We start from the raw sequence: 24492 nt of genomic DNA on the forward strand, positions 1-24492 counted from the left end.
TCTTCTCTCTCCTGTTTGGGTAGAAAGTAGGCCATTGCTCCTCTAGATTTAGTGTTTTGTAAGGCCCGGTCCTTAGAGTATTGTCTAAGGCAAGGCTGATGGCTTTCCACTTGGCTTGTTCTGCTACCTGACCTTTATTCTCCCTCTTTGAGACTGCCATCAGTCTGCAGAGCTGCCACCATCAGCAGATGCCATCAGCCTCCTTGGCTGAAATGTCGACAAATCGGGCCCAGGAGTTTCACGGGAACCTCTGTGACTCAAAGGCCCCCTAGAGCTAGTGGATCTTTAGGAGGCAGAGCGAGGGATAGAATTTCCCTGAAAGAGTGGCTGTCACCCCTTCATGTTAATCTGAGATGACGTTAGGGCCGGGTCAGCTACGCCCCAGAATATACTATGTTCATTTGGCCAGTGAAACCTGTGGGGTCCCTTGCTTGCTAATCATTCAGTCTAAGTCGACTTGCTTCTGGATATACATGTCAGGGGGATGACGAACCCGGCCTCCAAGAGAAAAACCTCAGCTTCCAGGACGTGGAGCCGTTGCACCTGGTGCCTCTTTCCGGCAGGTGGCGCTGTCGCACTGCGAAACAGCGTTTCCCACGGGGATTTTTTTTTTCTTTTTTTAACCTGTGTTCTCTTTCTTTCTTTCTTTTTCTTTCTTTCTTTCTTTCTTTCTTTCTTTCTTTCTTTCTTTCTTTCTTTCTTTCTTTCTTTCTTTCTTTCTTTCTTTCTTTCTTTCTTCCTTCCTTCCTTCCTTCCTTCCTTCCTTCCTTCCTTCCTTTCTTTCTTTCTCTTTCTTTTTCTCTTTCTTTCTTTTTCTCTTTCTTTCTTCTCTTTCTCTCTTTCTCTTTCTTTCTCTCTCTCTCCCTCCCTCCCTTCCTTCCTTCCTTTCTTTTATTCTGTGATGTCATGCTGTTTTCATTAAGAACCTTCGTCTCCCAATTGCCAAGGCTGCCTTTGATGATGTCAGCAACGTGGATATTCTAAATGCTGAGTTCACCAAACGCAGTGTTGGGTGGAAGAATCCTACTCTCGCCTGTAAATCTCATCACTGGTTTCCTTCTCTAAGACAATCACAGTTCTGCCAGAGTTCTCCTCCTAAGAATCCCACAACAAAGTATTACATCAAAGAACTAGAATGCCTTTTGTGTTTCTGCCTATTTCCCCAACCACCTGCCCAATCCCAGGTGCAGAAGTCGTAAGCACCTCTGATGACAGTGAATTCCAAACTTGGCTGTAAATCTGAATCACCTGACCAGGTGGTTGGTTTAATTTTGATATTTTCTTATCACTCGATTATTTTAATTTTCTAATGATTCAAATAAAAGAAAATATTACTCTATGAAAGACCAGAAACATATAGTGTCTTCTCAACTTCTTTTCACTATTGCCCTCCCAGGGAGCCTTTCTTAGACTTTCCTTTTTCTAATCATTTCCACCTCCATGATATTTTAATACCACAGAAATACCGTATATGTTTATGTACTGCCTGTATGTCTATGTTTCTTTTAAAGAATAAAGGATGTTTCCCCCCCACCAAGAATCAATTTTTGCCCCCTTGGGGATGATATCGCCCCAGTGGAGAACTATGTTATGTAATAGTATACTAATATACAATAAATGGAGCAAAATTTCCCTTGGATAAGTCTTTACCATTTGAAGTTTCTTCCCAAGAAGTAACTAAAAATAACTTTGGTCTGAATGATTCCAGATACTTTTGTAAATATTATCACATACCTACATGTATTCATAAAAACCCAACAGGGATGGCACCTAACGAGAAAACCACAGACCAATATAATTTTTCAGTATAGATGTAGAAATTCCAAATGCAGCATTAACAAATTTAGTCTAGCAACTTCATTGAAGAGTAACCCACCATAACTAAAAAAGGCACAGCCCAGTAAATGATTGCTTACATGATTAACACAGCTCAGAAAACGGATAGTTTAAAGAGGAAAGAGGAAATGATCATCTCAATAGGTTCCAACAAATAAATTTCACCAAATCAGAGAAAACTGTCTGCAATTTCAAATTGGAATAAAGTTTCTTAGTTTGATTTGAAAGTCTAATAATATTATTTTTATCACACTATTAAAATAGTGTGATATGGGACTTCCCTGGTGGTGCAGTGGTTAAGAATCCGACTGCCAATGCAGGGTACATGGGTTCAAGCCCTGGTCCGGGAAGGTTCCACATGCCGAGGAGCAATTAAGCCCGTGCGCCACAACTACTGAGCCCATGTGCTGCAACTACTGAGGCCCTCGTGCCTAGAGCCCATGCTCCACAACAACAGAAGCCACTGCAATGAGAAGCCCGTGCACCACAGTTAAAGAGTAGCCCCCACTTGCCACAACTAGAGAATGCCCACCCGCAGCAACGAAGACCCAACACAGCCAAAAACCAGTAAATAAGTAAATTTAAAAAAACAAAAAACAAAAAGCAGTGTGATATGGGGCTTCCCTGGTGGTCCAGTGGTAAAGAATTCGCCTTTTTTTTAAAGAACTTTTATTGAGATATAATTGACATACAATAAACTGCATGTACTTAAAGTGTACAATTTGATTTTTTTTCTTATTAGTAATGTATATATGGCACTCCCAATCTCGCAATTCATTCCCCCCCTCAACCCTCCCTGCTTTCCCCACTTGGTGTCCATATATTTGTTCTCTACATGTGGGTCTCTATTTCTGCCTTGCAAACCTGTTGATCTGTTTTCTATGTTCTGTATATACGCTTTACTATACGATATTTGTTTTTCTCTTTCTGACTTACTTCACTCTGTATGACAGTCTCTAGGAAGAATTCGCCTTCTAATGCAGAAGATGGGTTCCATCCCTGGTCAGGGAAATAAGATCCCACACGCCTCTGGGCAACTAAGCCCTTACACCACAACTAATGAGCTGGCACGCCTCAGCGAGAGAGGTTGCCTGCTGCAAACTACAGAGCCCATGTGCCCTGCAGCCTCCACGCCACAACAAGAGAGAGAAAACCCACACGCCACAACGAGAAAGAAGACTGTGGGCCGCTGCAATTAGGCTGCACCTAGAAAGAAGCCCCGTGACAGCAACGAAACATTCCACATGCCTCAACGAAGATCCCACGTGCTGCAACACAGCCAAAATAGATCGATCGATCGATCGATAAATAAAATATTTTTAAAAGTGTGATATTTGTTCAGTAGAGGAGGGGGGCGAGGAGGGATGACACAGAATACCGAGTCCAGAAATAGAAGGCTTGGATTCACATATATTTAGTATACAACAAAACTGGATATTTCAAATCGGCAGGAAAATAAGACTATTTATTCAGTAAATGGTCTTAGAACATTTTTTATATCCATGGCAGAATTGGTGGAGTCCTTTAAGGTGCCTCTGAGTTCAAATATAAAAATGAGAAAATGCAAACCAGAAAGCCACACAAATAAAAGGGGTTATTGCAAACAATGTGATTACGAAATGGTAGAATATAATAGTAGGTTCAATGTAAAGAATTACCCACCCCAACTCCCCTTCCCCAAATGAGCCGATGCTGAAATTCAGGATGAAAAGCCGCACGATGATGAAAGGTTGCAGCGCCCTGACGACTCATTTTTTCACAAGAAATATTCTAATTTCCTATAGTCTGTATTCCTCTGCCCTGTTTTCTATTTCTCCACAGCCCCTTTCACCATTCAATACACTATTTTCCTCATTCTTTTGTGGTCTGCTTTTCACTTGAAAATGAGATCTAAGAGGGCGGGAAATTTTGCGGATTTTTTTTTTCCTCTACTATATCCTCCTGAAGGACTTTTCCTTATTTATTTCAACTTCCAAGGCAGCTACTAATGTACCGTTTTCTTCGTCTCCCATACCACGGGCCATTTCCACTCCGGTCAGGGGCAGAATGGGGTTTAACCCCAGTGATCTGGTCCAAAGACGTCGTCTCCTTCACTGCTTCTGAACAGTGACAATGACATTCCCATTTTGCAGGTGAGGAATGTACTCATTTGCTGTCATCACAGAGGTGACAGAGCCCAGTCGGGGTTCCCTCGCTGATCTTGCTGTCTTAAAACTCAGCACAGAAAGAAAATCACGCTCCCACGAACAGGCGCAGAGGGCCGCACTCGGAGCGACGCGGTGGTCACACGGACACGGACAGCGTCACATCATAGGTGCACACAGGAGCACACCAGGGGCTCCGCCGCAGCTCGCTTCCGCCCCGTTGCTAGAGACGCTTCCGGTCTCCAGGCGAGGGAGGGGCGAGTTCTCATCCCTAGCGCCTGCGCACACTCGAGACCAACCCCGCCCCGCCCCCGAAACCCGGGCCACGCCCCCGATCTTAGCCACGCCCCTGAAAACCGGGCCACGCCCCTCGGGCGTAGACTCCTACGTGCGCAGGCTCTCCCGCTCTGACGGTAAGGTTCCGCCTCCCAGTCGCAACAGCCTAAGAACGCGCCCCTCTCCGTTAAACCACGCCCTGTTCCCCGCCCCTCGCGTCGGGCCCCTCCCCTTACCCCGCCCACCTAGGGAGATCCGGCGCCTGCGCACTCAGCTCCCCGGCATCCGCTCCCGAAGTCCTTCGGGTGAGAGCGGGTGGCTTCCGGGGGCAGGCCTGTGAGTTGTTTTGGGTGGTCGGGTGTCCAGGCAGGGCAGGCGAGGCGGGCGGCTCTAACCTGGGCAGTGGAGCCCCGGCCTGGGCGCCGCTGTGCCGTCGCTCCCGGGCCGACTTCATTTCCCAGAGGCCCGCGCGGGTGCGCCGAGGCCGAGGCTGGGGCTCGAACCGGGGTCGGGGCTGCGGGGCGGCTGGAGCGGGGTGTGTGTGGAAGACATGGGTGTGTGTGAGAGAGACAAGACTGAACTGTGAACGTCCAGAGAGAGTGCGACCGGGGTGTGCTGGTGTGGGTGTGTGTCAGTTGGGGCAAGTGTGGGGCCCCGGGAGAGACCGAGAGGGAGAGATCGTGGGGGTAGGTGTGTGTGAGAGACCTGACTGTGAGCGTGAGAGATCGAGAGCACGTTAGTGTAAGACTGGAGTATGTGCGACCGGCCTGTGAGGTTGTGTGACAGTGCGTGTGTGTCCGAGTGTAAGAGAGGCAAGTGTGTATTGTGTGTGTGTGTGTATGAGAAGTCCATGTGTCTCTGAAACAGAGACCGTTGAGAATGTGTGTGTGTGAGAGAGAGGAAAACTAGTGATGTGTTGTGTGTGAGACCAAAGTGAGCAGGAGCGAGACTGAACCATGGATTGTCACCCGGAGACTTGCAAATATAGCTTCGGTGAGGCTGTGGAGTGTGGGTGTGAGTGAGGCAGAGATGGGGGCAGTGAGTCGTGGGTGTGCGTGAGAGAATAAGACTGGGGGTATGTGTGATGTCTGCGTATCACCTTGTGTGTTTGTACCCATGGCCTCTCTGAGACCGTGGTGTATGTGACGGCATATGATGTGCCTTCCACTGGGGCTGTGATTGTGTCCTCTGTGTGATCAGGTGGTATGTGAGACCTTGTGTCAGTGTCTGTGTGTCACCCTGATGGTTGTAAGTGGCCCTGTGTGACTGCGGTGTGTAGGGGGAGACTACTTGGAAGGTTGGTAGCTTAGGCTTCTTTGTGTATGTTGCTTTATGGAATTGTGTGTTGCCAGGATAAGAATCCTGGAGTAGAATTCTCTGCTCCCAGTCCAAGAGTTCCAGTGAGAAGCAAGAGGGGAGGTGACTGGAGCAGGAGACACCCTCAGTTCTGGGTGACAAAAAGGAGGGGAAACCGAGAGGCTGAGGATAAGAGATGAGAGTGAAGGTGGTGGAACTGGGTGCTGAAGGATCCACTGTCCCAGGGTGAGAGGAAAGTGAAGCCCCTGGGGGTTTGGGAGGAGAAGGAGGGTAACCCTGGCCTCTGGTGGCCTTTAGGATTCAGATTTTCAAACTGTAAGATTGTATCAAAGCATGAAGCAGAGATGCAGGAAGGGAAAGAGTCCACCTTTACCTATAAAATAGAGGAAACTACTATTTCATGGGATTATTTTTAAAATAAAGTGAGAGAAGCTAATCTGTGCAGAGGACCTAGCATGTCTCATTATTTTTATTTATACTAAGACCAAAGAATGGGAATGCAACTCTTGGAAAAAAAAGATGAAATTCAGGACCTCGAGCAAAAGAGAAACAGAATTATAAATCAGACCTCTCAATCACCATTGGTTGTCCAGCTATTTAGGCAGTGGAACCAAAGAAGGCTGGGAGGAAGAAGCCGAAGACAGAGTTTCTAAGCTGATGATTCTGGAAGTGCAGGGAAAACCTCATCTTCTCACTCTCCTTTTCCTTCCTCCAGCATTACCCTCCCAGGACACTGCTGTTCTCCAAGAGAGAGAAGCCAAGAAGAGAAGGCGAAAATGACAGTTGAACTAGTGAAAGCCATACCCCAGGTTAGTTATTTCATTTCTCCTTCATGAAAGGCAGTCTGACTGTTTAGGACTTAGTAAAGCTGCTCTCCTTTTGAAAATTCCCTAATTAACAGTCTTCTCTAAGGGCCTGGTTCCCACTTCTCCCAGAGAGCACTGTCCTCCACTCAGACTGCCTAATGGGTAAATAAAACTGAGTATGATGAGGCATAGAGCCCCCCTGAGTCCCCTCTTCTTCCCACTTCGTTTTAAGTTCAGTGTTGACACTTGTGAAAAGATTTGGTTTCTGTAATATGGAGTAAAGGTGTCTCAGTATCAGAGAGTTCTAAATTAAATGTGCATTTGATAGCCCTCTCCTGTTCTTGGAGTGCATCAGGAATCATCCCTCTAGCTGAATTTTGTCTAGATCTCTAATTATATCCTTAAATTCTTAAACATTTTTCTTTATTTTTATATATGAATTTCCAGCCTCATTTATTCACCTAAAAAATGTTATCCTACTTAATTTTTGCAAATTAAAAAATATTTAAGTTGGTGATATATGTACATAGTACAAAATTCAAGATGTAAAACCTCTCTCTTGCCTCCCAGTTCTTCTCTTAAGAGACAGTAACTGTTCTCTGCTTCTGTTATTTCATTCAGGGCTATTCTGTTTCTGGGCATACATAGATACTTTTTCCCCCTTGTCACAGCTAATGTTTTTTTTGTGTCCTGTTTAGGAGATCTTTGTCTACCCCTAGGGCATATAGATATTCTCCTATTCTTCTTCTAAAAGATTTGTTTTACCCTTCACAGGGAATTCCCTGGCAGTCCAGTGGTTAGGACTCTGCGCTTCCACTGTGGGGGGCATGGGTTCAATCCCTGGTCAGGGAACTAAAATCCTGCATGCTGTGTAGCCAAAAACAAACAAAAAACCCTTCACAGTTAAGACTGTGATAAGTTTAGACTTGATTTCTATGATTTTTCTATTAGGATAAGGTTCAAATTAAACTTTTACATTAAATTGTTACATTAAATGTTTAATAGGTTAAACATGATAAGTGAGGTTCATTTTTTTCCCCAGTTGCCTGTCCAGTTGACCCAATGGCATTTATTTATTTAAAATAAATTTATTTATTTATTTATTTATTGGCTGCGGTGGATCTTCATTGCTGCACAACGGCTTTCTCTAGTTGCAGCGAGCGTGGGCTGCTCTTCATTGTGGTGCACTGGCTCATTTCAGTGGCTTCTTGTTGTGGAGCATGGGCTAGGTGCATGGGCTTGAGTAGTTAAAGCACTTGGGCTCAGTAGTTGTGGCTCACTGGGTCTAGAGCACTGGCTCAATAGTTGTGGCACACGGGCTTAGTTGCTCCGCAGCATGTGGGATCTTCCTGGAGCAGGGATTGAACCCGTGTCCCTTGCATTGGCAGGTGAATTCTTAACCACTGCACCACCTAGGAAGTCCCCCAATGGCATTTATTGAATAATTCCTCTTTTTCACAGTGATTTGGAACACTACCTTTACCTCACACTAAATTCCTGTAAATATTTGACCCTGTTGCTGGACTACATTCAGTTTTACTTGTATTTCTGTTTTCGATCTTATAATTTAAAAATATATCATTTGCATAAGGAATGCTGAATGTAAAGGGAGCTCTTAATTTTCCCAATGAGAACTTCTCCACCCCAAATTTTTTCCAAATGGAAAACATGCTTTCATTGTATAGATGAGAGTCAAATGTCCACTTACTAATATTTAAATTACACATTTTATATTGAAAATCACGTAGGAATTTTAAAACTCTGTTTTTTTCTCCCTGCTGTCAAGAGTTCACGAAATATTCAAAGAGAGTTACATGGCTTTGGGGCATGTGTGTCTTCCTCAGCGTTAGGACCTCTTTATGAATCGTCTAACATAGTCTTCAGATACAGAACTCTTAGAACTATTAACCTACTGCTATGAATGATATGTAGTCCATTAACAACCCCAACCACCCCAAACACACACACAGACTTTTGGATTTTTTTTGTCCACCTTCAAACATTATTTTGTTACCGTTTCTGTTTTAAATCAGGGTTCAGGACAGTTTGGTGTCTTTCATCAATTTTGGAAAATTTCAACTACTATATTTTCAAATATTAGCTCAGATGCTTTCTCTCCTTTCCTTCTAAAATTACAGTTATATAAATGCTAGATCTTTTTCACTCTGTTGTGTATATTGCTTGTACTTTAATTCTCTTCAACTCTCTAATCTATTAAATCCATCACTGAATTCTTAACTTCCATTATTGCAGTTTTAGTTCTAGAACGTCTATTTTGTTATATATAATTTCTCATTTTCTGCCTAAATTCACCATCTTTCCTATTAATTCCTTAAAAATATTAATCATAATTATTTTGACCTAGTAGTCAGATAATTCCATTATCTAGCTCTCTCGTGAGTTTCTGTTTTCTGATTTTTTTCCTCTTGGTTTTGTCTTATGTGCCTCATTATTTTGAGTAAAGGGCTGGACTTTGTATATTAAAAAAATAGAAATAATTTGAAGCTTTGATGCCTTCCTTTTGATAGGGTTTACTTTTTAAAATAGATTTTTTAAAATAAACTTTTTTTATAATAGAAAAAAGTTTTTAATTTGTGAAAATTTTTTAATTGAAGTATAGTTGATTTACAGTGTTGTACCAATCTCTGCTGTACAGCAAAGTGACTCAGTTATACACATATAAGCGTTCTTTTTTCATATTCTTCTCCATTATGGTTCATCACTGGGAAATTTGCAGATGCAGGGAACATTCCTGTGCATCACACTCGGCTCCCCTTGTTTCTAACAACATTAGTGTGGTACCTTTGTTACAACTAATGAACCAATACTGATACATTATTATTAAGCAAAGCCCTTGCTTTCTTCACATTTCCTTAGTTTTTGCTTAATGTCCCTTTCCTGTTCCAGGATCCTATCCATGATACCACACTACACTTAGCAGTTCTATCTCCTAAGTAGTTCTGTCTCCTTGTCGTGACAATTTCTCTTACTTTCCTTTTTTTTGATGACCTGTTCAGTTTTGAGGGGTTCTCAGGTATTTTGTAGAACATCTCTCAAATCTGATGTTTTTTTCATGATTAGACTGGAGTACTGTGTTTTTAGAAGGAAGATCACAGAGTTCCATTTTAATCATATGTCAAAGGTTCATACTATCAACATGGCTTACTACTTTACCTTGATTACCTGGTTGAGGTAGTAATTGTCGGGTTTCTGCACTGTAAGTTTAGTCTTTTTTTTGTTCTGCTTTTCCATACTTTACTACCCTCTCCTCTGGCAACTACCAGTTTGCTCTCTGTATCTATAAAGTCTGTTTCTGTTTTGGTTTGTTTTTCAGGTTCCACATATAAGTGATATCATACAGTATTTGTCTTTCTTTGTCTGACTTATTTCACCTAACTTATTTCATCCTCTAGTTCCATCCATGTTGTTGCAAATGACAACCCTGAGCATTACAAAGATTTTTATTTTCAGTGGAAATAAACATGAAGATGAAAATGCCCATAATATTTTAAGAAATTTGTCACAACCCTCACAGATGTAGAGAACAAACTGTGGTTACTGGGGGGAGGGTCAAGGTATGCCGAGACCAGCTCGGCGACTCGAGGTGAGTGACGGGTGCCGCAAGCTTGAAGAAGACACAGACACAGACTGAAGAGAAAAGTGGAACCGGGGGGCTCAAGACCTCTCGGATCAAGAGCCCTGCTGACTCATCCCAGGTTGCTTTTATTGAGTTCGTGGGCTAACATTCTCAGGTTACACTCATAAACAATCAAAGGCCTCACATGACTGAGGCAATTATCTTTGTTTACTTCCTGGGTCCGAGTTGAGCAGGTGTGGATCTGAGCTGGGGGTGGAGAGCAAAACAGCCCTGGGGGCAGGAGACCTCTCTCAGATATTGGGGGTCTGTGCCCCACCCCTGTTGGCCCCTCTGCGACTGTGCCTGTCTTAGGTTGTTCCTCCCTTGAGGAATCTTACCCGTCTCTGGCTAACCAGTCATCCTCCAGGGCCAAACAAGGTGATATAAGGAAGGCTCTATGCACCACCCCTGTTGGCCCCTCTGCGGCTGTGCCTGTCTTAGGTTGTTCCTCCTCTGAGGAATCTTACCCGTCTCTGGCTAACCAGCCGTCCTTCAGGACCAAACAGGGTGATATTAGTCTCCACGCCCCGCACCCTCAGCTCCTCCACTGCTCAAGCAGGACATTCTGAATCCCATCGCTCGGCCCACATACTTTTAACATTTTCAAGGTTTCAGAAAGGTTCCCGAATGTCTTCCCACAAAGGTAGGGGTAGGGAATTAAGAGATACAAACTGCGATGTATAAAATAAATAAGCTACAAGGATATATTGTACCACACAGGTAAAAATAGCCAGTGTTTTATAGTAACTATAAATGGAGTATAACCTTTAAAAATTGTGAATCACTATGTTGTACATCTGAAACTTATTGTAAATCAGCTACACCCCAATTTAAAAAAAAAAAAAAGAGGGGACTTCCCTGGCAGTCCAGTGGTTAAGACTCTGCACTTCCAATGCAGGGGGCGCAGGTTTGATCCCTGGACAGGGAACTAAGATCCCACGTGCTGTGCAGCCAAATAAATAAATAAATAAATAAATAAATAACAAACTACTAAAAAAAAGAAAAATTGTCTCAACCTGCTGGTGATTGTAAATGGACATTAAGTCTTTAAGAAACTAAAAATTATAATTATTTTGTTTCATTTTGATATTGTCTAAGTATATATTGGTTTGTTATACTCAACTTCAGTACACTAGTTGCATGTGTTGTAGTCTTATGCTGGGTGATTTCTCAAATCGCTGTCCAGGTCAGTCGAGCATGGCATGGCATGCTAATTCATTCTTAATGTACAACACAAAAAATTGCATTCTAAATATATATGTTTTTTATTGTGTAAGAAAAAAACCCCAGCCATGTCAGTTTAATGCCTCTTTCCCCTGAAACACTAGGATCCCATAGAGTACCATTTACAAAATATCACCTTAGATATTCCTTTTTGTTGTTGAAGGTTCAATCACAGGTATACATCCTTCCTTGAAGCCCTTGTTTACTGCCCTGTGGCCACCTGTCCATATTTCCCCATGCTGAGAAATGGACTAGCACCATATATACAATGCAATTTAGCATTTTCTGTTAGCAGTTTAGTTCAGTAAATACTCTTTTAGGTTAGCACTTAATATTATATGTTTAAGTTTTTTTTTCCTCTAAGGGCTATTTCTCACATAAAGTAGGGACAACTTAACACTTCAACTTGAAATAATGTGTGGACATGAGCACTGGTTGATCAAGAATGTCTTTGTGTCATTTCAGGACTTGGTGACATTCAAGGATGTGGCAATAGACTTTTCTCAGGAGGAATGGAAATGGCTGAACCCTGCTCAGAGGAGTTTATACAGGAGTATGATGTTGGAGAACTATCAGAACCTGGCATCACTGGGTGAGGATTTTTTCCCCCTCTCATAGTTCAGAATTACCCTTAGGGATTCTTTATGTTTTTGTTTTTTTTTAATTATTAAAACTTTTTTTTTTTTTAACCATGTGTAGGTCAGAATTGAATCTGGGAAATAAAGAGGGTATTCAGAAGTTGATGAAAATTTAAGATTTAATCAGTGAATTTGATGTGTATGAGATATTTCATGAGTATGCCCATTAGTCAGTTGGAAACAGGACGTGATGTGACTCTCACTGGTCTCCTGGGCTGCCTTCTTTCCTCTGTCCTATAGTATTGTTGTTACCACTGTAAGGAAGTTAACAAAGAATGTAGCTGGATTGTTATAAATTCAGAATATTGCTTTAAAATCTGTATATTTTTATTAACTTGCAGTAAAGGAACTAGCGAGGCACAAACTATGAAAATCGCTTCCAGCATTCTCAGGGAAACTAAAATGGACCCTTCTTAGCCCTGGGGCCACCTCATTGGCTAGAATAGCTTTCTGTTGTCTAGAGGCTCGCCTCCCACCCCCTTTTTACCCCCTCCTTTTCCCCTAGTAGGGTGTTGTGTCTTTATTTTTTATTTTTGGCCGCACCACATGGCATGTGGGATCCTAGTTCCCCAACCAGAGATCGAACCTACGCCTCCTGCATTGGAAGGGCAGAGTCTTAACCACTGGACTGCCAGGGAAGTCCCTAGAGGTCCCTTTTATCCTACTTGTGGTTCCCTGAACTTCTTGAAACTAAATGTATGTCTTTCACCAAATTTGAGAAATTTTTGGCAATTATTTCTTCAATTAATTTTTTCTGTTGATTTATTAGATAATTTCTATTGATTTATTAGATAATTTCTATTGATTTAGCTTCAAGTTCACTGACTCTTTCCTTATCTTCTTCAACGTCTTGTTAAGCCCATCTAGTGAGTTTTTAAATTTCAGATACTGTATTTTTCAATTCTAGACTTTTTACTTGGTTCTTTTTTATCATTTCTATTCTGCTGCTGAGAAATTACAAGCATATTTTCCTTTACATTCTTAAATATAGATATTATAACTTTTAAAATACTAGTCTACTGATTCTGTGTTATCAGTCCTGTGTTATCACAGATTGGGTCTCCATTAATTGCCTTTTTTTCCTGAGTATGATTCACTTTTTCTTCCTTTTATGTAGTAATTTTGGATTTTATCCTGGACACTGTAAATAATACATTGTAGACTCTGGATTCTGTTATATTCTCCTGAATAATATTGATTTTTTAAAAATCAGGCAGTTAACTTGACTCTTTGTATTACCTCACTCACTGCTGTCTGATGATCCTCAGAAAATGCTAGGCTGAATATCTGCCCCTGGTCCCTTAGAAAATGGTTTAACTTTTATAAAATTGACTGTTGGCAGTCCCACTAAACTCTGCCAGAAGCTTTATATAGTCTGTCACCCCTCGATCATTCATATCATATCATTCCATCAGAATTAAGGAACAGGCTGAAATGTCCAAAACATGGCCAATTTTCATATCTTTTTTTGTATGCAGGACTTTGTATCTCTAAGCCATGTGTCATCTCCTTATTGGAGCAAGGGCAAGAGCCCTGGGAGACGAAGAGTGAGATGAGAAGAAGCCCATTCCCAGGTGAGTATGGAAGAACCAGATAGGGGGATTCTTTTGAGGTAATGGCTCAGCCATTTTCAAAGGTGATATTTCCTGCTTTCTTATGCTTCTTAGAGACTTCTCAAGCTTTCCAAGCCTGGGAGAAAACTGAAACTTGACTACTTAGCATGGGATCCCCAAATATCTTCTCTTCTACTTGACTCTTTTCTCTCTAATAACTCATTTTGCAAAAATCTTTATCCAGCTTCTTCCCATCCTCTCTTTCCTTTTGCCATATAGACTTATATAAGCTTCTCGCTTTCCTTAACTCCAGAATTAGATGCTGCCTGTAAATCATAATATACCCTGCTGCTTAAATCTTTTTTTGCTTTCCTGCTGCAAATAGGAAAATTCCAAATCGTACCAGCCGCTATGTAACCAGCTCCTTCCTACTTCTCCAGCCATATCCTCTATCACTTTTTAGTTTTTTCACTATACTTTAGCTCAGAGTTCTCTAAACAATGCAAGGTTTCCAGGTATGTTCCACGTTTGTTACAGGTATGCCAAGATCCTGATTCTCTAAGCCTTGGGAGACCAGATGGGGCTAGAGGCAGTCTGAGTTACAAGTCTCGTTGCCTCTGGACCATAGGCAGTGCCTTGTGTTTTACAAATGTCATTATCAATGAGTGCCTGACATACAGTTGAAAAGCACTGCTCTAGCCCATTGCTCACCTTTTCTAAACTCACCAAACTCTTTACTGACTCAGGCTTTTGAATTTCCTATTTTTGCTGTCTAGAATGCTCCTCTGTTGGCTCTCTGTCCATGCTTGGCTATCAGGCCAGAGCTCAAAAATTATCCCATTGGAGGCCTTCCCTAGCCACCTTATATAATGAACTTTTCCAACCCAATTCCAACCTTCTACTAAGCCACTGTTTGTTTTCTTTGTAACACTTATAATTAACTTGTTTTTGGTGTACATGCTTATTTTCTGCCTCCCCCACTGAACCAAAAGTTCACAAACACAAGGGAATATTGGGATCACACGTGGTAATTATGCCTTTATGAAATTCTCCTGTCACTTCTATAACAGTGTTTGATCTTTACATTTGGGGACGATTTGGACCCCAGACTTCCAGTATCCTCCAAATACCCAAATATTAGGAGGGAAATAAGCTCTGCTTAGACAAACTTTATACTTTGATTATGTAGGAAGCTATCATCTGCCTTAAATAGGTAAACAGAAAGAGGAACTTTCCTGATAAGAGATAATAATTGGCCATGTGAAGAACAGATGGAGGAAGATGGAAAGGGAATAAAGAAGCCTGTAAATCTGGTGGGACGTTGAGTCACAGTATAGATGTAAGTACGAGGGTGTGTCAAAAATCATCTACACTCTGGCTGCAGAATTTAATTAACTTTTAGAAAAGGCAAATATATCTTTTTTCGACATAATCTCCTTGCTTTTCAGTTTTTCCATCTGTCAACAAGCTTTCATGTTCCCTCATTAAAAAATGTTTTAGGCTGAGCTGCAAGCCACGAATGCACTGCCGTCTTTACTTCTTCATCAGAAGTGAATCTTTGTCCTCAAAGGGCAGGTGAAAGTCTGATGGAGCAAGATCAGGACTATAGGGAGGATGCTTTAACACCTCAAAACGAAGTTTTTGCAGAGTGTCGACAGTGTGGGCAGAAGTGTGCAGATGTGCTTTGTCATGCAAGATCACAACTCCCTTGAATAGCAGTCCTCTCTGTTTAATCCAAAGTTTAGGGTTGAGCTCCTCAATAAGCATCTCTATCCATTCATACACACTTCTTCAAGAAAAAACACTTTCTCCATACTGCGCACAAAGTCTTCGATAAATAATAACATCAGATACACCCTCAGACCACAAAAAACAAATCACTGCACGCTGCTCTTCTTTTGTGCAAATCACAGTGGGGCATCCATTTTTGCTTGCAATTACAAATGAACTAATGTAACACATTCAAACCTGCACAGCAGTGACTGGGGAGACAGTAGCCTTGGATGGAAAGCTCTGGTAAGACAGTGTGGCAAACAGAAGTTTTAATATAACCAGAATGTGGATAATTTTTGACTCACCCTCATATTATTCAGTGACTAAGATACCTCAGTGTCTGTGCTGAGAAAAGCCAAAAAGATAAGGACAACCACAGTTCTCCATGGGAGGCTGGAGATGAAGGTGACCTTCACATGACAAGAAAGTAAATTCGAGGGAGGAGGAGATGATGCCATCAGCTTTCTGTTTTTCTGTTTCCAGTATGGCTCCTCTCAGTCTGTCTATGTAAGAAAAATCAGATGATTGGTTCACTGAGCTCTCATGGCCCCATTTCTAGAATTCTTGAAGCTTGGGTGTTCCTGATACCACCAATGACCTGGGGTAGGAAAATTGTTAACACCTCAGAGTCTTTATTAACTGCTCTGGTAGATTTAATCCCTCCCATCTCTGAACTTTTATACCAATTTTACTTTTTTACCACATGGATTCACATTTGATGTTTCATATTTCTTCTTCTCAAATTACTTCCTTTGTTGGCCTTGTCTTCTAATCACTTCCTGTACTTCTCAAGAACAATTCTGTCTTTAATTACTTTAGTGTTCCCAATGCTTGACACACAATAGAAAACTGTTTAGGGAGCATTGGATTAGTCAATAATTTGCTACAGACAAGATGGGAAAAGAAAGCACTTTCTTCTTTGCCCTTTCTTGATATCACCTCTTCCCTAAAGTTTTCTCTAGTGTCATCTCTTCAATACAAATTTCTTCTTTATAGGTTTATTGAGAATTTATTATATATGCCTGAGTTTCTGTGATACATGTTAAATGATGTAGGAGTAGTGCGTAAGGTACATTTATTCCTTCCCCAAAGCTTATATTCTAGTTCACAAAGCAAGAAAGGTACTTAATGTGGCAGTAAATAATAACATGATTAATAATAGTGATACCAACCCACATATCACTGTAAGACTGGTTTCTACAAAAAGACACATGGCAAAACCCTATCAAGATGTCACACTTTTCCTACTTCCCACCTTTCCTGGTGAAAGTAAGAAGATAAATGGAAAAATCCCTTAATATGCAGCCTGAAGTTCAGGGATCTATGAGAAATGAAGAGAGTTTACTGTATTAAGACACATGGAAATGGTTCACAGGGACACTATTTTCTGATTATGAAGAGATGACTCTAGGATTTTACCTGTACCCCAAGGGAAGTCACGAAGCACAAGGTATTTGTAGTTCCTAGGAATCTGCAGAGATTTTTGAGCGGCAGTAGTTATGTGATGATACTGGTTTTTAAACAAAGTTAGCCTAGCTATATATGCAAGTTTCCTAGAAGTGAGAGAGAATAGAGGAAGAGGGTTTCATTTATAGTCTGTTAGGTTAATACAAGCATAAAATATTATTACCATTGCATTACTGTTTCTTCAGGACATTGTCATCCTACATTTAATGTTCTAAATCACCTTTTCCACGTTCCTCTATGAACTCTCATTCTCTGGGGTCTGCTTGCATATTTTTTCAGTTGACACACCTGTACATCACATATTTTGTGGGATTGTTTATTTTCGAATCACCTTTTCCATGTTAAATGGTTCCTTTGTTATAGCCTGATAAAGGAAACATTTGCCTTTTTGACTCTTTCAGATTGGGAATCTGTATATGAGACACAAGAATTACCTCTGAAGCAGTTTGTGTGTGATAATGTATTAATGGGGAAGACTAAAAGCTATGGACTTGGCTGTCCCACTTTTGGAGAAAATTGGAAATGTGAAGATCTTTTTGAGAGGCAGTTGTTAAGCCAAGAGACATTTATCAGGCAAGAAACAGTCACTCAAAAAGAAACCCTTACAGTGGAAGTGGACAACAGATTTAACAAATGTGGGAAATCTGTCCCTCTAGACAATGCAGAAGAGACTATTTATAATCACAAGTCAGATAAAAAAAGCGTTTCCAAAAATTCCATGGTAGTAAAACACAAGAAAGTCTACGCAGGAAAGAAACTTTTTAAATGTAATGAATGTAAGAAAACCTTCACCCAGAGCTCATCCCTTACTGTTCACCAGAGAATTCATACTGGAGAGAAACCGTATGAGTGTAAAGAATGTGGGAAAGCCTTCAACCAGAGTCAACACCTTGCCCAACACTACAGAATACATACCGGAGAGAAACTCTTTGAATGTAAGGAATGTAGGAAAGCCTTCAGCCAAAATGTACACCTTATTCAGCATCAAAGAATTCATACTGGAGAGAAACCATATACATGCAAGGAGTGTAGAAAAGCCTTTAGCCAGCCTGCACATCTTGCTCAGCATCAGAGAATTCACACTGGGGAGAAGCCCTATAAATGTAAGGAATGTGGAAAGGCCTTCAGTGATGGCTCATCCTTTGCCCGACATCAGAGATGTCACACTGGCAAAAGACCCTATGAATGTATCGAATGTGGGAAAGCCTTCAGGCAGAACACGTCCCTTATCCGTCACTGGAGGTATTATCACACTGGGGAGAAACCCTTTGACTGTATTGACTGTGGGAAAGCCTTCAGTGATCACATAGGACTTATTCAGCATAGGAGAATTCATACTGGAGAGAAGCCCTACAAATGTAATGTGTGTGGAAAAACCTTCAGCTATGGCTCATCCCTGACTGTCCATCAGAGAATTCACACAGGAGAGAAACCATACGAATGTGATGTCTGTGGGAAAGCCTTCAGCCATCATGCCTCACTCACTCAGCACCAAAGAGTGCATTCTGGAGAGAAGCCTTACGAGTGCAGGGAGTGTGGGAAAGCCTTTAGGCAGAGCATACACCTTGCTAGTCACCTGAGGATTCATACTGGAGAGAAACCCTATGAGTGTAAAGAATGTGGAAAAGCTTTTAGCATCAGTTCACAGCTAGCCACTCATCAAAGAATTCATACTGGAGAGAAACCTTACGAATGTAAAGAATGTGGGAAAGCTTTCAACCAGAGGGCACACCTCGCACAGCACCATAAAATTCATACCGGAGAGAAACCTTATGAGTGTACTGAATGTGGTAAAGCCTTCAGCCAGACTACCCGCCTTATTCAACATCAGAGAGTTCACACGGGAGAGAAACCCTATAAATGTATTGAATGTGGGAAGGCCTTTAGCGATAGCTCATCCCGCGCTCAGCACTGGAGACTTCACACTGGCCAAAGGCCCTACGAATGTGTGGAGTGTGAGAAGGCATTCAGAACAAAGTCATCACTCCTTTGTCATCAAAGATGTCATACAGGGGAGAAACCTTATGAATGTAGTGCATGTGGTAAAGCCTTTAGTCATCGGCAATCCCTTACCGTTCATCAGAGAATTCATTCTGGAGAAAAACCATATCAATGTAAGGAATGTAGGAAAGCCTTCAGCCAGATTGGACACCTTAATCTACATAGAAGAATCCACACTGGAGAGAGATCTTATGATTGTAAACAGTGCGGAAAAGTCTTCAGACAAAGTGCACACCTTGCTCATCATCAGAAAATTCATGCTGCAGAGTCATCTCAGGCCCTCAGCTCTTCCTCATCCCCAGTGTCACCAAGTCCTGTAGATTTGTCTGCTGAATGTTTTTGGAATTCATCCACATCTTTCCATTCCCGTTGCCCTAGTCCAAAACACTGTCATTTCACCTGGACTATTCCAATTGTCTGAAAACTGGTCTCTTTGCATCCTCTTTTATCCCCTTTGTCAAGTTCATTCTTCACACTACTGCCACAGTGGTCTTTTCAAAATGTAAATGTAATTATATGACTCTCTTAAAACCCTTGCTGTGAGATTTTAAACTACTTGATGCATACAAAGTGCTCAGCATAATGCCTGACCCAGACTAAGTGCTCCATAATATTAGCTCAGTACCCTTCAGAGTCTGCTTGAGAGTTATTTTTAAACAGTGAACTCTGGAAGGCAGCTTATCACAATTTTGGAACTGAAACAATGTGGACAGTGAGGATTAGCATGTGTAGTATGTTTAAAGCTTGATATCACCACAAAATAGGGCTGTGTTCTTTTGTTGGTGAGGAAATTCAGTGTGACCTGATACGTAGAATATGTTTTAGGAAGTGTCTAGAACTCTGGATAAGACTGGAACAAGAGAACTAGAATTTACTGGGAGGAATGTAAGACTATATTTAGTCAAGGCAGAAAATAAAAATTTGTAATATTTAAAATGGAAGAAACAGAGAACTTGAATAGTGTAGCCCTCTTTTAAGACACCTGGGTTCACAGATTAATTCTAAATCTTCAAGGAATCATAATTAAGCTGTTCTAGAGTATGAAAAAAGATCATTGAAATGGATTATTTTGAAGTATTTGGAATACTTCTTTCATAAGGCTAATTCAACCCTAATATCAAACCCAGAAGAAAAAAGTTATAGATGAATTTACCCATGGTTCTTTATACAGGAAGGAAATTATTAACCTCTGTTAAGGAGACCAGAGGTTCTGAATAAATGGAGATCTATGTTTCTAGATGGAAGTTTCAATATTGTAAACATGTCTGTACAGTCAATTCTGGTCACAATCCCTATAGGATATTTTTACATTGACAATTTTGTTCTGAAAATCACGTAGAATGGTAAATAGGAAAGCATCACAAGGAAATTTTTGAAAAAGATCATGTACCCATGAATTTAATTGCAAAAGTAATTATTTTTGATGTGTGAGTGGGAGAGATGGATTACTTAAATGGTGCTTGACAATTAGTTATCCAACTGGAAATAAGGTCAGATCTACATTTCACCCCTTACAGAGAAGTTCATTCAATATGGATTAAAGATGTAATAGAAAACACAACATTAAGATTCTAGAAGAGAATGTAGAATATTTCTATCCCTTTGAGTTCAGGAAGGCTTTGGTAAGCAGGACACAGAGTCCAGAAGTCATGAAGAGAGAGAGTGATAGGTAGGACCACGTAAAAAATTTAAACTTTTCCATGGTATAAGACACTGTATGCACAGTTAAAAGGCACGTGACAGACTGAGAGGTATTTTAAATATATATTACAAAAGATATAGCCTATAAAAAGTGCTGTTGGAAAGCAGCAAGGATAAGATACATAGCTGGCAAAGTCTGATAAGATATGCAGTACAATAGCAACTCTTAAATGAGGAAATTAAAACAGTCAAATAAAGGAAGATCTTAATTGCACTATTGGTCAGACAAATGGAAATTTTAAAAGTCCTCACTGCCCACACAAACCAGCACACATTTTTTTTTAGAAGATATTTTTTTGATATGGACCATTTTTTAAAAGTCTTTATTGAATTTGTTACAATATTGCTTCTGTTTTATGTTTTGGTTTTTTGGCTGTGAGGCGTGTGGGATCTTAGCTCCCCAAGCAGGGATTGAACCTGCAGCCCCTGCCTTGGAAGGTGAAGTCTCAACCACTGGACCACCAGGGATGTCCCCCAGGACACATTTTATGGATAATATCCAGTACTGTTGCAGATGTGAGAAACCATATTTTTATACATGGAGGGTAAATAGGTGGAAAGCCATTTTAGAAGGCAATATGGTGTGACCTGTCAACATTTAAAATGTAATTAATCACTGCTGCAATTCTACATCTAGGAATTTATCTTCTTGAAAAGCCCAGGTGTAGAAATACAGCGGCATGAGCACATTTATTACAGAATCGTAAAAAACTTGTAACAGCTTAAATGTCTAGCAAAAAGTAAATTGGTTACTTAGTTGCAGAAAATCAGTTCAGTAGATTATTATGCAGTCACTGGAAAGAATGAGGTGGGTCTCTAAACTCACAAAATGATGTTTTGTAGTTTATTGAGAATGTAATTTTCATAACTATGTAATATGATGGCACAGTTATAAATACATAAACTTTTTAAAGTTAAGATTATGAAATGTGTTGTTTTTGTCTACAGTACAATAGAAACCATGCATACACAAGTACAAACTCCTTCCCCAAGCTGTGTTGGTTGGGCTGCTCTGAGGTCATTTCGTGAGGTTTTGTTTGCGTTGCCAGCTGTACACACATTCACTTTAATCCAATCAGATACTCTCTCCTTGGGGCTGTACACACATTCACTTTAATCCAATCAGATACTCTCTCCTTGGGGCTCAGGAGGAAGTTGAATACGAGTCATCTTTTGGCCACAACTTTAAGATGGTTCCCAAGTTCCTGCTGCTCTGCCTGCTAGAGCTGACCTGTTTTGTGTTCTTTCCAGACTGTTTCCCACCAGCATTTTGTTTTCATTTAAAAATCAGATTAAGTTCTTTTGCTGTCAACCAGGGAAACCTAACCAGTATAGAAATCGGTAGCATTGATGTGGGTGCATCAGGCAAAGAGCCTTAGCAAATGTGGAATTGTAACTGAAGAGTGCTTACTGGATGAAACGGAGCAAAGCAGCACAAGGCTCCTAATCATACTTTGTGACTTCAGAGCAACACTGAAACAGCTAATTAGCTGCGGTCTAGATGGCTTCTGCCTTGGACCAATTAAAAGAGGACAAAAAGTGCCAGTCCAAGGTGTGTGTATGATGCTTGTTCATAGTGGAACTGGGTAATATAAAGCAAGAGGGGAAAAAAAGGGCTTATTAACAGTTTTGCTTTAAGGCATGGAGTAGAACATATGCCATTTTTGTAACATAGTTGAAAGACTTCCTTGTAGCCATCAGGCTGTGATTGCTAAATATCAAAGAATGAGCTACAGTGCCAGGTTAACTCACAGTACAGCAGGTCTCTTAAGTACAACGTCTGATATTAATCAAGAACAATCAGTATCCTGGTTATTGGAATGAGCATTTGTGGGAGAATTTTGAGATTTTTTGAAACTCTAAGCCATCAAGAAACGTTAAAAAACAAAACAAAAACAAACAAAAAAAGACCAACTAATTCACCTTTGCCTGAGATAGCCGTACATGAAGGTTAACTGATTTCCATTTTAGCCTACCAATATTATGGCTTCACTGATTTAAAAAAAAGAAAGAAAAAAGGAAGGGAGGTAGGAAGGAAAGAAAGAAAAAAGAAAAGAAAGGTCTGATTCTGAAGTGCTCTAGAGGTTGACATAAGAAAAGAGGTTAGGAGATAGATGAAAGATTCCCTGAAGTGTTTATCAACATTCATATCAGAACCTGGAAAATGGCCTCAGGAATGGGTTTTAATTGTGCTTGGCCCCAGAAGTTGGAATAAAATTTTGAACTGGGTTGAATTTATTTATAGGTATACACATCAGGAATTACATATTTGATGCAATGATTTGTGCAGCTTATTGCTTTTCTAATAATTTTCTGAGTAGACAAATGCAAATCTATTAAGTCCTAACTGATGACTAAATGATTTTGAAAGATCAGAAATGGGACTTCCTAGGTGGTGCAGTGGTTAAGAATCCGCCTGCCAATGCAGGGGACCCAGGTTTGAGCCCTGCTCCAGGAAGATTCCATATGCCACAGAGCAACTAAGCCTGTATGCCACAACTATTGAGCCTGTGCTCTAGAGCCTGTGAGCTACAACTACAGAGCCCATGTGCCGCAACTACTGAAGCCCGCATGCCTAGAGCCCATGCTCTGCAACAAGAGAAGCCACGGCAATGAGGAGCCCACGCACCACAACGAAGAGTGCCCACCACTTGTCACAACTAGAGAAAGCACATCAAAGACCCAACACAGCCAATAAATAAATAAATTTATTTAAAAAATCAGAAATGACCTTGCCTGATACACAGGAAGGACCTGGAAAAACTTTGGGATGCTGAATTTGCTTCCTCATTACTGAGTTTCTCTCTTACTCTATCATTAGCTTCCCTGAGACAGTACCAAATGCCCTTCCTTGGAGCATGCACCATGGGGAAAACATCACTATCTTTGGAAAGTGCTTTGTGGCCATTCTTAAGATGCTGAGCTTGGGACTTCCTAGGTGGCGCGGTGGTTAAGAATCTGCCTGCCAATGCAGGGACATGTGTTCGATCCCTGCTCCAGGAAGATCCCACATGCCATGGAGCAACTAAGCCCGTGTGCCACAACAATTGAGCCTGCGCTCTAGAGCCTGTGAGCCACAACTATTGAGCCTAAGTGCCGCAACTACTGAAGCCTGCGTGCCTAGAGCCTGTGCTCTGCAACAAGATAAGCCACTGCAATGAGAAGCCCGCACACCACAATGAAGAGCAGCCCCTGCTCACCGCAGCTAGAGAAAGCCCATGTGGAGCGTCAAAGACCCAATGCAGTCAATAAATAAATAAACAAATTTATTTAAAAAAAAAAAAAGATGCTGAGCTTACTGGGGGTGGGGGGCTGCTTCTGCTCTCCAGCAAATGGAGGAGCCCAGGGAAGCTGAGCCCCAGGTAACAGAAACTTGCCAGATGCAAAGAAGTCAATTCAGTGGCCATCATTTAAAAGTCTACAAATAACACATGCTGGAGAGGATGTGGAGAAAAGGGGACCCTCTACAACTGTTGGTGGGAATGTAAATTGGTGCAGCCACTATGGAGAACAGTATGGAGGTTCCTCAAAAAACTAAAAATAGAGTTACCATATGGTCCAACAATCCCACTCCAGAGCATATATCCAGAGAAAATTACAATTCAAAAAGATACATCCACCCCTATGTTCACAGCAGCACTATCTGCAATAGCCAAGACATGGAAGCAACCTAAGTATCCATCTACAGAGGAATGGATAAAGAAGATGTGCTACATATATACAATGGAATGTTACTCAGCCATAAAAAAGAATGAAATAATGCCATTTGCAGCAGTATGGGTGGACCTAGAGATTGCCATACTGAGTGAAGTAAATCAGACAGAGAAAGACAAATATCATACGATATCACTTATATGTGGAACCTAAAAAAATAGTACAAATGAACTTATTTACAAAACAGAAATAGAGTCACAGATGTAGAAAACAAACTTATGGTTACTATGGGAAAGGTGGGGAGAGATGAACTGGGAGATTGGGATTGACACATACACACTACTATATATAAAATAGACGGGACTTCCCTGGTGGTACAGTGGTTAAGAATCCACCTGCCAATGCAGGGGAAATGGGTTTGATCCCTGGTCCGGGAAGAACCCACATGCCATGGAGCAACTAAGC

At 41.1% G+C, this 24492-nt stretch overlaps 1 protein-coding gene across 1 annotated transcript; it reads left to right on the forward strand.

Annotated features, from left to right (window-relative positions):
* The first annotated feature begins 4588 nt into the window (after nucleotides 1-4588).
* Nucleotides 4589-21255, forward strand: ZNF471 (zinc finger protein 471). The gene is given in 6 exon segments (XM_057719560.1): nucleotides 4589-5798; nucleotides 6289-6382; nucleotides 11706-11832; nucleotides 13357-13452; nucleotides 17073-18754; nucleotides 18756-21255. Coding segments are annotated over 6 exon segments (2286 nt in total). The 5' UTR covers nucleotides 4589-5748; the 3' UTR covers nucleotides 18993-21255.
* Nucleotides 21256-24492: the final 3237 nt, after the last annotated feature.

The sequence above is a fragment of the Hippopotamus amphibius genome, unplaced genomic scaffold, assembly GCF_030028045.1.
Source record: "Hippopotamus amphibius kiboko isolate mHipAmp2 unplaced genomic scaffold, mHipAmp2.hap2 H_1, whole genome shotgun sequence".
Lineage (NCBI taxonomy): Eukaryota > Metazoa > Chordata > Mammalia > Artiodactyla > Hippopotamidae > Hippopotamus > Hippopotamus amphibius.